Here is a 14638-nt window from a genome sequence, read left to right as displayed (position 1 = left end):
ATTGGCACATCGAGCGTCCAGCAGCGAGGCCGGGATACAGCAGTGTTTCGATTGATGGATGGACACTGATGTCAGGAAAGCTTCTTTCTGACGAGCACTTTTACCGTCAATTGACTATCTCAGACTCAATGGGCGGTGGATGCATTTACGTATGTATCTATCCTCATTTGTTATCAACATTTTAGAAAGCTGACTAAAATATTTGTATTGTTCTCTGTGCTCCTGTTCCACTTTATCTGGAGCAGTGAATGCATTTGGCTTCTGCACACATAAACGAATCACACGTGCTCATCTCACAACATTAATGATCATTTAATGGGTTTAATAGTGAGCATTAACAAGTTCGAACTGATTTCAACACAATTTGATGTTTTTTTAAAGTGGACCTATCATGCTATATTTGAAACATATATTGTAGGGCCATATCTATATAAAACATGTCTGTGAAGTTTTTTTTTTTCAAAATACCAAACAGATCATGCATTTTAGCCATGCCTCATTTCGCTCTATTTGCTGTATTTCAGCCCGGTTTTTGCAAGGGCTGATTCTGTGGCAAATGAGCTGCAGCTGACCACGCCCCCCTGCAAAGGAGGGGGGCGAGGCACGAGCGTCATGTTACCATGCTGTTACCATGCCACGGCAACCCCCCATTCCCCTGATAGGTGGAGAGTTGCCCATATAGGCGGAGCTCCTCGTTTCTGACGTCAGAAATATTTCAAATCTGTATCAGTCTGTATCAGATCCGTTGCAGCTCCGTTTTTAGAGATTTGGGTATGGAGGAAATGAGAAAGGGTTGTGTTTTCTGATACTTGGTGAGTTCCCTGACACACCGGGGACACATATTCATGTATAAAAGACGTACAAAAGTGCATTTTGCATGATAGGTCCCCTTTAAGGTGTTAGGGTCAGAGCTGTTGGTACTGTCGAGTTATGAGGGTGCCGCCTCTTGCTTGCTAAGCTTGCTGTTTGTTTTTTTCACCAATTCGAATGATTTGAACTTAGTCACAACCTCTTTGCAGCTTGCAATTTTTGCAATATTTCTTATCCACTGGTGCTAGTTATCCACTGGTGTTAGCTAAGACTAAATTGGCCAGATATATACATGTTGGATAAGCAAGAATCCTGAGTTAACTTGGTGAAAGTATTGTATGCGTGCGCTCCATGCAGTAGATATGTTGGATGTGTAATATGAAAGGTATTTTCTCCTGAGCTTGTCCCCTTCTCTTTTCTTGGTCTTTCTCTGTGTTTTCCCTCTTGGCTCTGACAGGAGAGTGGTATTAATGAGGTTCTATAGTAGCGAACATTCGGCTCAGCTAATGGTGCCTGAGGTGGAGATTTTGATCGAACGATGGAAAGAACTTCAACATATGGAGGGAGCGAAGACGAGAGGGGAGTTGAGAGGCAGGACATCTGGATGAGATATAGAAGCAGCGAAAGAATGGAGAGTGGATAAAAGATAGGGGAATAAATAGAGAGTAGACACGAGAGAAATAAATATTGATTCACATTCCAGTTTTCAAAACAAGTCTAAAAAGTCGAATTAGGAAACAAACCAATCCAAAACAGCATTTCAAACTACGTAAAAAGAGTGGTTTTAAAGAATAGGAGGAGAAGAATATCGACAACATAGCACGGTATCTGCAAGTAGGGATTCTCTCTTAATTCGATATGACGTGTGGGTGGAGAGGATAATGAAGCTTACAAGTCATATATATATATATATATATATATATATATATATATATATAAGAATCTGTGATTTAAGATCAAATACATTGATCTTTTCTATGTATCCATTTAATGGTGTCGTACGCTAACAGTACAGTAGGGTGCTAACAGTAGGGCGTTTATGAAGGGGAAAAGGCATATGTTTAGCTGAAGAGGTTAGTGAATTAGAGGTGACCTTGAATCTGCTGATATGGGCTTGATGGACAGAAATGGAAGCTGGACTGTAGCCCCCTCCCGGCTTCTTCGGGCCTGGGAAGACCACCTGCTGCTGGATTGAATGAATATGCATTGATGCACAGCATGAGCAGTGAAATATGTAGAATATGCCCACAGCCATAATCACTCAAGGATTCAGTCACTTTCACATTCACCAGGGTGTTTTTTAACTTACAGATGGATGGTAAGGAACCACATGCTGAAGGCACATGCACACAGATAGGTCAGGCCCATGCAGCTTGGGTTGTGCACAAGGTCCAATGTCAGCAACACATCCTCAGGCTCTCCCTTTTTCTCCCTGCACGTCTTCCCCTAATGTCTTTCCTTCTGTATTCCTCTCTGCTTTAGGTTGTTCCATCTCTCTTTCTACTACTCTCTTTCTCTCATTCACTCCCTCGGGACATCTGTTGTCCAAAGACAATATGGCCCTCTCCACTCTCAGGTCATTCACTGTGCCCTCTGCCGTCAAGTAAAATAATTATCTGCCATCGGTTTAGGTGTCTGAAAGATGCTTATCAGCATGCTTCACACTTGTTTTCGTCTGCCACCTTCTCCCTGTATCCTATTACTGTGACTGCACGCTGTTAAACAAGCTTGTGGTGAGGAATTATAATTGAGTGGAGGTTGTATGTCCAGAAGACCCTGGATCGTGAAGAAGAAGCAGCGAAAACTACTAAGGTTGAAACAACTCTGTAAATCCATAGTTTTATTCCACGCATGGCAATTATTATAAAACAAAACATGTACTGTACACATTAAGATTTGTTGTTGTAGCCCATGATGGAAAGGGGCAGGGAGAAGAAAGTCTTATTGTACCCACCCCTTACCAAAAAATAGATGGTTTGTCAATCACAGCTGCTTACAACCAATACTTACAGTAACATGAAACCAAAAACAAAATCAAACATAACAATCTACGGTCAGTGAAACAGGTTACCTGACATCTTCATACGGTCTAATTATTCTCTCTTTATATAAGATGTCTCTAAAGATGTCATACATAGATCTCTTTGAATCATTTAGTAAACAATTCCACAGTTTTACTCCAACTACAGAGATCAGTTTTAAAGTAGTCAATGTAAACTGAAGTTACATTGCGCATTCTCTGGATTTAAAACAAATAATTGTATATTATTTTCTGGTAGTATTATATTTTTCAGGAATAGATTTTTTTGGTTTCTATAATCATGATTTGCTGGATTTGTTCAATAAACCACACCAACTCTCTTGAGGCAGAATAACTTTAACTGACTTAATAAAGAGGAACTAGCTACTGTTGCTGACATTTGACTTTGACTTTATTACTACATTTTCAAACTGCAACCTGAGATTGCAGTTTGAAACAGCTGTTAATGGGGGCGCTCTACCTCCTATCATAAAACACTGATAGTGGGAGATCCTCGTCTTGTAATGAGGAATGGAGGTTTAGCTGGAAAGCTCCATCTCATAATGACCGCTCAATAGTCAATTGTCAGTAGAGCTCTGTCTGATAATAAGGGCCAATCAGGAGACAGTCAAGGAGACGCACCTGATAGGGGGAGGAGGGGTGACGCACCGGGGTTTCGGTCTCAATTTCAGCTACCCCCAACTACTAAAGCCTTCAAATTTGTAGAAGGCACTTTACCACGACAGTCAAGCTCTTCTTATTGTTTCATTTCAAGATGTTCTGTTGTTGTTCTTGGCTGGGCCACACTGTTTTCTCCTTCTACCTTCACCTACAGTCTGTCTTTCTTTCTAAAAGCACCAAATTATCTTCTCCCTTTCATCCTCATCCCTTTTGTCCCCATGTTTCCATTGTTCTCTCTGCGTGGCCCCTGTTGCCATCTTGGCTGAGACTTCCTCCATACATGCCCCCCATCTCTCAGTAATGAACCCACAGCTCTTCAGTTCTCCTCCGTCTTCCCCAGTGTGTTGGACATGACAGATGACTGGGGACCTCCAGAGGTTTGCTCCCCAGGGCTCTAGATAAAGGCAGCTCTGACCACAAGATGATCAATCAATCAGTTTACACCGCAGGCGCCCGATCAGCCAATTAATCAATCTCTGAGCCAGCAGATGTTGTTGCTGTCCCTCAGCGAAGGAGCTGGTAGTGGATTGGTTGGGGTAGTGTCTCTAACAAAGGCTGAGGGGCTTAAAGTGTCAGAGAGCAGAAAAGAAAGTGATTTTTCATGTTTCTACCAGGATTTCAACCTTTTGTGGGCTCAATAGTCCCATTCGTTTTCACTAGACAATCTTTCCTTTTCCAGCCTCTCCCATGTTAGTCTTTGCTTTTCACTCCTGATAACTTTTTAAAGGAAGCATGATCCTTGTTTTCTTTGATAAGCGTATGATAACTTTAAAACGCACTCTTTATATCTTTCCCTAAAATACATACTTTTTTTAGACATCCACACATTTGGGAGAAGTGCAAAAGAGATGTTAATGTGTGAGTGGGATGACACCGCTGTCTCAGCATCATTAGGGCCAGCTGGTTCAGATCGGGCCCTCTGTTGACCCCTGTTCACAGTCAATGAGCTTCAGACTCCACAAGGACACTTCATTTTAATGTGCCCTTAAACAGCCAGCAGTTAGGTAACACATACAAACATTGGAACGCCCACACTCCCCACCTACACCTCTTGGCCTTTGGTCCCTGTCCTGGCCCCACAGCTCCTGTCCTGGCCCCTCGGACCCTGTCCTTGGCAGGTCAGCCCTTTGACCCATCAGGTCGTTGCGTCATTACTCACTGTGCTAAGAGATTCCCCCGGGAGTGTATTCTGTCTGCAGCCTGTGGCTTCATGTCTTCATACTACCAGGTAGTGGCGGCCGGCCCATAGGGGCGCTAGGGGCGCCGCCCCACCCTCTTCCCACATGTTTGATTGTCATTAAAAATTAAAAATAAATACAAAAATATATTTAAAAAAATATATTTTTATTTTTATTTTTAATGAACAAGGTAAATATTATATAATTGGTATCAGTAAAATGTATAATCTACAATAAAATCTCGTTTTAAATTGGTTTTACGATGTCTAAAGTTACTGATAAGTCACATGTTTCCTGCCTGGCCGCAGCGTGTATCATTACCCTCTCTCGTCCGGGCGGGAGAAAGGAGCCCTCAGCCAGAGCAGCAGCAGCCAACAAGCTGACTGTTGCTATCTGTATACTATGCCGCCGAAACATAATTTCAGCCAATCAGCGTCGTCAGATCTGATGCTCAAAGGGCGCCCTGTCAGCGCCCTGGCCTGTGTGTCTGTGAGTTGTTTGGACTCGTATCCAAGGTGACGCTACAGTAGTTGTCTGCACGTGGAGACTCCGGTGCTAGTGGATCGCCGGAGCTGTAGATTAACATTTACATGCTTATTGTAGTTGTAAGGGCAATGCCTGTAGCACCATGGAGCATATGTGTGGGCTGGACCTGTATTTTACAGGAAAGGACTCGGAGTGAGCAGAGGGTGGAGTTGTCGATTCTTGTTCAGTTTTCATCTTCCTCATCCTCTCAAACTTTGAGTTGCTCGCGCTGCTAAAGAGACGCGCTACCATGGAAACCAAACAATGGTGTAGCTGTATTAAAGTCCGAGTGGAAACAGTCGTGAGTAAATCTGATTTTGTCAATCGGGAGAAATATGACCCCGGGAGGAAACCGGGGAGAGGGCAATGAAATCGGGAGTCTCCCGCGGAAATCGGGAGGGTTGGCAAGTATGACACACACGCACACACACACACACACACACACACACACACACACACACACACACACACACACACACACACACACACATAATGTTCGTATTTAGTCTCCTGATTTTAAATGGGAATTAAATCATTTGAGTGTTCCCAAAGCACCAGTGTTCTGCAGTTTGTGTGGGCATACTGTACTGTTGCACAGTTTTGGAAGATTCATAGCTAACCACACTGAAGATTATGGATTATCTCATATTTTTAAGCCTCAATTTGTCCCCCCCCCCCCCCCCTCTAACATCACCAGATAATTTAAGGGGTCATTTCTCAAAAATGTCTTCTGGGGGAGGATCCCCCCGGACCGCCTTAGTATGGTTTGGTCCCTATTTCCATAGCCCCACCAAAAATATTTTCCACCAGCCGCCACTGCTACCAGGATGCTCCATGCTTAAGTCATTCATTTGTCAAGATCAAGTCTAGTTACCGACGTTTCCAAATATACATACCTGGATATGTGTATTTGTACAAGGTTGGCAAAACGGGAATCTATGCCGGTTAAATTACCTCTTTAGAAAGTGATTTTGTTTGTCTGTTTCATGCTAGAATCAGATGTAAACAAATGTAAACTCATAATCATGAGTAACATGGACTGACAGGTAACTAAATCATTGTTTGGAAGATCTGCCACTTTGCTACACTGGCATATTGTTTGCCAACAGACACCTGGAAACAGCATCTGCACGCTGCTGTCTTTGCTGACAAACATTGTTTCAGAAGTTCTACAGCAGAAGCAAGTGTCACCGGTCACATCACATTACCAAGAGCACAAAACAGTCCAAATATAGACTAATTCTTACAGCATATTGGTCATAATTGCTTCAGTCAGAGCATCTTAGCCACAGCCAGCTTGTTCTCAATGATTAATGATACCACAGCTCCTTTTGGTCTTATTGTAACCGTTTTCCAGTTGCGCTGAAATAAATCCTTGTAAATAGGTGCTCAGAATGTGCAATATATTTTGTTGTGACAGGGTGGCCATGCTGTCAAGTGTATTTCGCACCGTCTTTCAGTTCCAGCAGTGTGAGGTGCCAGTAACTGATTTGAAATCGGACAGCGTCTTGCAAGTCAAACTCCTGCACTTTTCTTTTTCTCCCTGCAATGAAAACCTCAAACTAAAGCCAAATCAACTGTACTCTTTTTGATCTCCGTTTTATGTATTTTCTTTGGTAGTCTGGTTTGGCCAAGAGTCAACAAAACAACCTTAATTCATCCACATCAGATAAGAATTCATTCACATTTCAAATATTATTTAAAAAATGATTGTCATGACCAGAAGACAATATTGTAGATATATGTCCAATACAATGTTAATATTCATTGTATTGGACAAACCCAAACACAGCGGCCTAACTGAAAATAAGCATTTGAACTCTTTTTTAGTAATAAAAAGTGAAAAGTTTCTTAGTGTTTGCCGGTTTCTTGTTCTTTAGTGTTATCAAGCCCATAAACTGACCGCATTATATCTGACACGAATACTTCGCCCACGACCCTACCGCCTCCCGTGGAGACTAATAGCTAGCCCTGAACTTAAGTGTTATTGCAGCTTAGTGAAACACCATGATTCTAATTACCCAGCAAAGTGAATGGTCTCCGATGGAGTTTTACAGCTACTGCTACCAGGACTTGTTTTATTAGTGACTCTAAGGGTAATGCATACAGTAATACTGCCAGTAAGGTCTGTGTTAGGTGATATCATTTTACACTCCATCACATAGATTTGATCTGCCAGTGATTGCTTTTAAAGATGGAGTTGCAGTGGTTTTCGAGGCAGTTACAGGATGTGCCAAGATTTCTGTCGGGGAAGTGTGTCTTAAACAGTTCTGGGTGTGAACGTGTGAGCTTTCTATATATTCTTTTACGGCTGCAAAATATAAGTGTTTTCCGTCAAACCCCTCTTTTAAAGTATTCTCCTATCTTCTTGATATGACAGTTCTCCCAACAACTGTCAAACATATCCAACTGTACTATCATCCATATTCCAGCCACACATTGACCCATTTCTCTCCCTACCTTTCATCTTCCCTACACCATGAACTTCCCCTCCCCTCCCTGCATCCATCTCTAACCTCCCACACACCACCTACACCTCCGGTGTGCCAATTAACACCAGAGCACGGTCACATTGCTATGCCCTTTGACCCCCTCCCTGCCATGTCGGGGAACACAGGACCCGAGGCCCGCTGCTTCAGTATTAGTTTGTCACAGGGCCGTGTCGCGCAGGTCTGTGATAGATGAGCCTCGGTGAGCGGCTCTGACCCGCCGTGCTGCGGCACTCACTCGGATGGTGTGAGGGAGCATTGATTATGATGCAACTCGTGACAGGGGAGAGTCCGAGCGGATGGTGGCAGGGCGAGACAAAAGAGCCCAAGGTTATTATGGATGAGGTGATGTTAGTTAATGTGATGAGATATGATTTGTGCTCTATCGATCATGGCATCTTGCAAGATTATTTCCATCTAGCATGATTTATAAGCATGTAGCTGGTGCACAGTGTAACAGTGAATCCCATCATTGTTACAATACAGAGGTCTTCATCATTGAGGTGTGAAATGAAAAATGTAATATATAAATTGATTATTTTTCCCAGTAAACTGTGGCTTGACTAAATGTATGATGTTGGGTTGTAATGAATCTAATTTTGTCATGAGAAGATACATTTGATGTTTCTCAAACTGGGGTCAGGACTCCCCAAATAAATACCCAGACCCAGACTTTTATGTTCTACAACCTCACAGACGTTCTTATTTACTCTGGTCATAATTCCTACTGCTGCTAGAGGGCTTTGGCACATAAAACATAAACATTTTTCATTTTGGAGTACTTGCTGAAATGACTGATGCTGCCGTTTATCTTGTTAGGACAGCCTCTTTGGGTTTTGTTTCTGTTGTGCCATGAAAGTATACAGTTCTTTTACAAAAAGTTGAACAGAAAAATATGCGAATATGATGTCATTTTTATCTATATAAATGTATGAAGTCATGAATATAGGCACACAGTGCAAACTCACATATGCAGTTGCCTTAAGCCTGCTGAATGCTGCAGGCAGAAGCTATTTAAATTGAAGTCCCTTGATAAAAAAAGTGAACAGAGAGAAGGTGTGAAAGAAAAGAAAGTGTACACAGCCAAATCGGTGAGAGAACAGGAGGCGGGTGGTGGGGGGGGCCTGACGCAGCAAAAATCAACCTGTTTTCATCCCTCTTCCATCCTCCTTTCATGTGCTCCTCCTCTCCTCCGCCCTCACTCCCTGCTCAAACTGCGGCAGTCGCCTAATTAAAAAACATGGCTGTCCTTAATTATTCAGCACTGGGCTAATTGATATTCACAGAGGCGTTCACCTTGCCTAAACGATCCGTTTAATCTGACCACCACGGTCCCACTCTCCACCGCCTGTCACCCTCAGACATTGTGCTACTGTACTTAATAAGAGACCAGGGGGAGATGGATACAAAGTAGGAGTGGGGGTAGTCAAAGTTTGCTGTTTGTTAATCTTAGCTACCGATAGCTGTGACTGAAGCTTAGTGTCAGCGCAGTGTTTGAGATTTTTTTTTACTGGGTTACTTTTTTTCTTTGTGTCATGGTTTGCTGCACGGAAACATTTGGAAACAATTCGGAAACAAGCTGAATTAAAATTGGTAAATTAATGACATCCTCCTCTGGACCAGCAAAATGTTGAAATTGCTCACAAAATCAGGAAACTGTTCATCAGAACAGGGAGTGACAGCCATTTCTGAGTTAAGCAATCATCCTGGATTTCAAAGCTAAAACAGTTGTCAGAGTTTTGTTCCTGTGTCTTCCACTTAGCTTTAATCCTTCTTATGTGCTTTATCATACTCACTCTTGAACTTCTTAGTTAAAGAGATACACTTGGCCCTGGCTCCATCTAACAGCCTGTCTCCATTCTTGACACCTCCATTGATAAATCACCTTTTATTGTCCTCTCCTTCTCTTTGTGTCTTATCTCTCTGTTCTTTCCACGCTCAAGTTTTGTTCAATTTTTGTGTTTGATTCTACCCCCCTCTCCCTCTACCACCTCCCACACTTACCCTAGCTCTCCCCCTCCACCCGTGACCGCCCCTTCATTAGGGGAACAAAAGGTGTATGGGCAGTGGTGAAGTCTGTGCTATTGTTTGGCCTTTAGTACGATTAGATTATCTTTAAAGTCTGCTGAATAGGGTTAATCAGTCGGAAGTAATCCTGACAGTGTGTGTGTGTGTCTGGGCCTGTGTTCGTCCTCAAAAAGGAGGGCCAACCTGCTTGCATGGAAATTGAACACATGCACGGCTGCGTGTATGCATAGACTTACGCATAGACGCACAAAAGTGAGCGAGAAAACAAAATCCCTGGGCACACATTGCTGTCACAACCTCTCCTCTTTTAATGACCCCTTTAGTCTCGCCTTCAGCACACATTTATCTCTCCACCCGCTCTCTGCGGGTACAGCTGCTCCGGCTGGTGTGTGTGTGTGTGCGTTTCAGATCAGTGTCTAAGCCGTTGTTTGTGTCCGGCGTCTGTGAGCATCTTTTGTCTCTCTGCAAAGCTAAAGTCTTAAGTCACCACCTATCAGCGTAACGCTTCGTTTTGACACACTTGAGACGGAACACAACCCCCTGCCAGTCCTCTCCTCTTTGTGTTTCCCTCCATCCCATCATCCCTCTCCTCTTTCTCTTAAATTGAGCTGTTTGTGTGAGACAGTTTTTTGGCACCTCGACATGCTTTGAATTGATAACACGTTTTAAGGTCATGATCGTGCTAGTTTATGTACTTACTGCATACTTTTAAGGATACACTTCAGGGTTCATTCACCCTGCACCATTATTTTGGTTCAAGTTCAACTTGATTCGATCAAGTGCACGCAGCTTTAGGTTTTTGCATCACACTGGCTACAAAATACCAAGACATGTAAGGGGACAAAATGGAGACAGTTTTCTGGCTTCAACAATAGTAAATGTTAGGTTGTGCTGAGGACTGCAGAGACAGCAGCCACTTGGTCATGGTGTTGCTTCATTGAGTGTTGGATAAAGTGCTGCAGTGGAGCGTTGTTCCTCTATATCTTGGTCTGTAGATGACATGATGTCACTGTGTGTGTGTGTGTGTGTGTGTGTGTGTTTGTGCAGGTGTTTGTCTGTGTGAGTAGCTTTCTGTCTTGTGTGTAGTGGGTAAGCTTAGAGCATCCCCTTGACTTTGAAACTTCCCCCACTCATCTGATTTGAGAACAGCCCCTCGGTGACACTCCTCATCACAATGCATAGAGCACGCAGCTCCGCCTGCAGTGCACTGAGTCGCCAAAAGCAGATGGTTATCAGTGTAGTAGAGATTGGATGGGGTAATGCAATTTTTTTCCCATACATAGTATTTTCTTCATGCACTCTCTGTCTCCTTCAACAACCCTCAGTGCTGGAAGCAAAAGCTTTAAAGCATGGCTGCTTTCCATAGTTTTAATGTATGTAACTGATCATGTGTGCATACAAAAATCACTTGTAGTCGTAAACCATACATGTCTTGTGTGTGTGTGTATGCACTGGTGTGTGTGTATAGACCAGTGCAAGAGGAGATAGAGGGTATGAAGTGTGAGTATTCAGGCAGAACAGTGTGGCAGCCAGTCACCCCTGAATACTAAACCTTTCCAAATGTCACTTTGAAGAAGTTCATGGATGAATCAGTGCCTCTTTACACTCTTTCTCTGCTTTCCCCTCTTGTTTTTCCACAATGCCTCCCTTTCTTCAGGAGATTGGGCTGAAGGTAAGTCTAGAGGTCTTTACCTTCTTCTCCCATACTCTACAGTTCTCTCACGCTGTTTCTGCAGGATAGAGTCAAGGGTTTCTTTTTCCCCTTTCAGCTTCTCTGACATATTACTTTTCTTTCCCACCTGGTATTTCAGCTGCTCCATATTTTAATGTTCCCTTTTTACAGCTTTCTAACTCCAGATGCTTTGTAGAATTATAGATAAGATGGCAATTTTATTTTCTGGCCTTATTAACAGTAGGGAGCTGTAAGACCAAATGATTTTGACTAGGTCCTAGAGTTAACTGTCCTTTTTTAATAACATACGTCTTTTAAGAATACCACAAAGGTTTCTCTTTAGTAAGTCCCAATAACAAGTCCATGAATCCAAGAAATATGGGTTAGAAAAACAAATTAAACTTCTTTTAATTTTAATTTAGAGTCACTGCCGTCTTTCCCTGTGTGAAGGTCTGCTTTTTCCTCTCTTGGATCTGATACATCCAGGTCTTATCTGTCCTGTATATCACCCGGAGAAGCAGCCTTACGTTTAGTGAAGGTCACAGTAGAGGGGAGGACAGTGGAGATTGGTAGTTCTGGGTAGATATATACGCCAGACCATGGTTCGTGCTGAGAACTGATGTTATCCTTTTGGCCTGATAGTGCTTTGGCTGAAGAGTGAACAGGAGAGGACAAAGAAGCACATACAATACAAGCCAAGGCATCATCACTCTCACACTCGGGTGTGTTTTCAACATTTTAGGCAAAATGTGCACATATTCCCAGGTGCAAAAACCCGTCATATACCTCGTATGTACATGCTGGCAGGTGCAGAACACACATCATCATATATATATATATATATATATATATATATATATATATATATATATATATATATATATTATACGATATAAATCATTCACACATTGTTCCTAAGTATAGTCCATAAACAGAAGGCCTGCATTGTGTTATAATAACATGTCTCTTCTTAATATAAACTCATTATTTGGCTCTCTTGTGTATAGTTGTTTATGTGTGCGTTAGGTGATCCGTTAGATGAAATTGTCAATGCTCCACTGAGCACATATGTAATGTATTCTGGATGTGGAGCCATGTATTTATATCTCTGTGTGTGTTTTCATTTGTGTGTATTTAGGCCAAGCAGCTGGGGGCCAGGGAAGCAGACCTAAAGAAGCAGGATGCTTTCTACAGAGAGCAGGTGACCCGGCTGGAGGAGAGGGTAAGACACTTTTTTCACCATACATCAACCTGAAAAGACCTTTTTATGTTCACTGGTAATATTAGTTTGTAACCCAGCTTTCAAAGATAGGATCTGCCAGGTTCTACAGAGAGTGGTAAATCAGTCTCCTATTACAGGGTTGTGATCTTAAGATTGGGAATGTCGATACACCTTTTAGACGGCACAAACCAACTGATAGCTGACAGGCTCTTGTGAATGCATTGCACATGCTTTATGTAGAACCATACAAATGTTTACTAAACCTTGCATGGAAATCAATTAATTTCAGAGTTTTTCTCTATACAGACAGTAACTACAATAAGGATATTTAAAAAGGTAAATAATAAAACAAAACTGAACCGCAACATTTAAGAAAATACAAAGATCGAAGACACAAAAAGTAAAGCAAAAGAAAACTGTCCATTTTACAACAGAGGACAAAAGAAACACTCAATACCGCATTATACAGCCACCAAGCAAGATTACATCATCACTAATTTTAAGAATATGCATCATGGACTGCAGCTCTGGTTTATGTGCCTGGGGTTTCTATTTCTATTCATGTTTAATGCTTGAATCGACACATAGCAGTGCACACATAATAATGCACACAGTTCAGCCAGCATTCACAGAGAGCTCGGTCACCACAGGGCTCAGCCTAAGTACAGTCTCACATATATTCCTTCTCTTCATCCCCCTGCCCTACTGTTTTTGTTATCATCCCTCAACTTTAACTCTGCATGCGTTCCCCAGTGTGGTCTGCATTGCTCTCTCCGTAATTGTTTCTGCTGCTTTTTTGCTCTCTGGCGCTCTTTATTTCTTTTAATTTCTACCCTCCGCCTGAAGGATAAAGGGTTACATCTCATTCATCCCTGTGTGAGTCCTTCTGTCCCTGGAAATGACACTACCCTGATGGTCCTTGTCAAACTAGTGTCCTATGGAGGGGGACAAGGGTCAGCTGCCGAGCTATGCCAACTTCAAATCGCAGCTCCATGCTGGTCCCAGGGAGACCAAGGCGTCCGCCTGCAAGGCGGGCAACAAGGGTCAAATGCCCTTTTAACGTGTGTAGAGAAGGACGCCCTCATGCTGCTCTCAAATCATTCGTGTATCTTAGGAAGGATACAACGCCCAATTGAATGTGCTTAAAATGAGGCTGTCATGCTGGGAAGGAGTTTTATCCCCTTTGGAGAGAGCAAAAAGTCAAATGCTCCCTATAGTGGTAGCAAAATTAACTTTTTACAACGTTTGTGAAGCCAGATATTCACTGAGAAAGAGGTAGGCACTCACATATTCTTGTTCTTAGGAACTTACGGGAATCCAAGGATGCTAATTATTACATCAGTGTTATGGGAATTAAATATACTTTTGTTTTTACTTAACGTCTTCTGAGCTGTTTGATCAAGCAGCCCATAATAATTAAACATGCTTCTTTAATATGTTAGTATGCATTTATTAGTTACCATTAAATAAAAGAAGACAGTCCACCTTTCGAGTCAATAGAGCGCACAAATTGTCCTTCCTTCACTGAGGATGAATACTTAAGCCAAGCCAGTGGGTATTGAGTGGTAGTGGACTTCTGTCAGTAATTGGAAGTGCATTGGTCTGTGCAACTCTGGTTGGGCAGCGGAGAGGAGAGAAGCCATTGGTTGACATTAGGGGAAGGTGGGAATTAAGAGATGGATCATTAGCAAAGTAAACAACTTTACCGACTTTTCTTAGCAGGTCGACGGCATGGCAAAATACCTAAAGCAGGCATGCTCTCTTGTTGCTCTAATACCCTGGAGATCCATCCTTATACCTGAGCCTCTCTTTCATCTCTTCAACTAGTGTTGTGTTATTGCGTCTTCGGTCAGTGTACCTCGGCTGAATTGCCCTCTATAGGAGCAGATGTGAGCGCTGATGGTAGAAGCGATGAGTCCCAACTTACACAGGCATTATCGACTTCAGGCACTGACCATCCATCACTCACGTTGGCCACTCGTCAATATTCCTTAGATCAAAGTGTCAACAAAT

The 14638-nt window shown here is 42.5% G+C and overlaps 1 protein-coding gene across 4 annotated transcripts in view; it reads left to right on the top strand.

Annotated features, from left to right (window-relative positions):
- chchd3a (coiled-coil-helix-coiled-coil-helix domain containing 3a) overlaps nucleotides 1–14638 on the top strand; it is a 63023-nt gene that overhangs the window by 26508 nt on the left and 21877 nt on the right. For 3 of the 4 annotated variants that reach the window (XM_034218850.1, XM_034218849.1, XM_034218847.1), the window contains 2 exons: nucleotides 11389–11403; nucleotides 12542–12625. In XM_034218850.1, coding sequence (XP_034074741.1) covers nucleotides 11389–11403; nucleotides 12542–12625 — 99 coding nt within the window. The remainder of the gene's footprint in view (nucleotides 1–11388; nucleotides 11404–12541; nucleotides 12626–14638) is intronic. The other variant, XM_034218848.1, reaches the window with a different exon arrangement.

Source organism: Gymnodraco acuticeps, unplaced genomic scaffold (assembly GCF_902827175.1).
Source record: "Gymnodraco acuticeps unplaced genomic scaffold, fGymAcu1.1, whole genome shotgun sequence".
Lineage (NCBI taxonomy): Eukaryota > Metazoa > Chordata > Actinopteri > Perciformes > Bathydraconidae > Gymnodraco > Gymnodraco acuticeps.
Note: the sequence above shows the minus strand (reverse complement) of the source record. Positions and strands in the feature narration are given on the sequence as shown.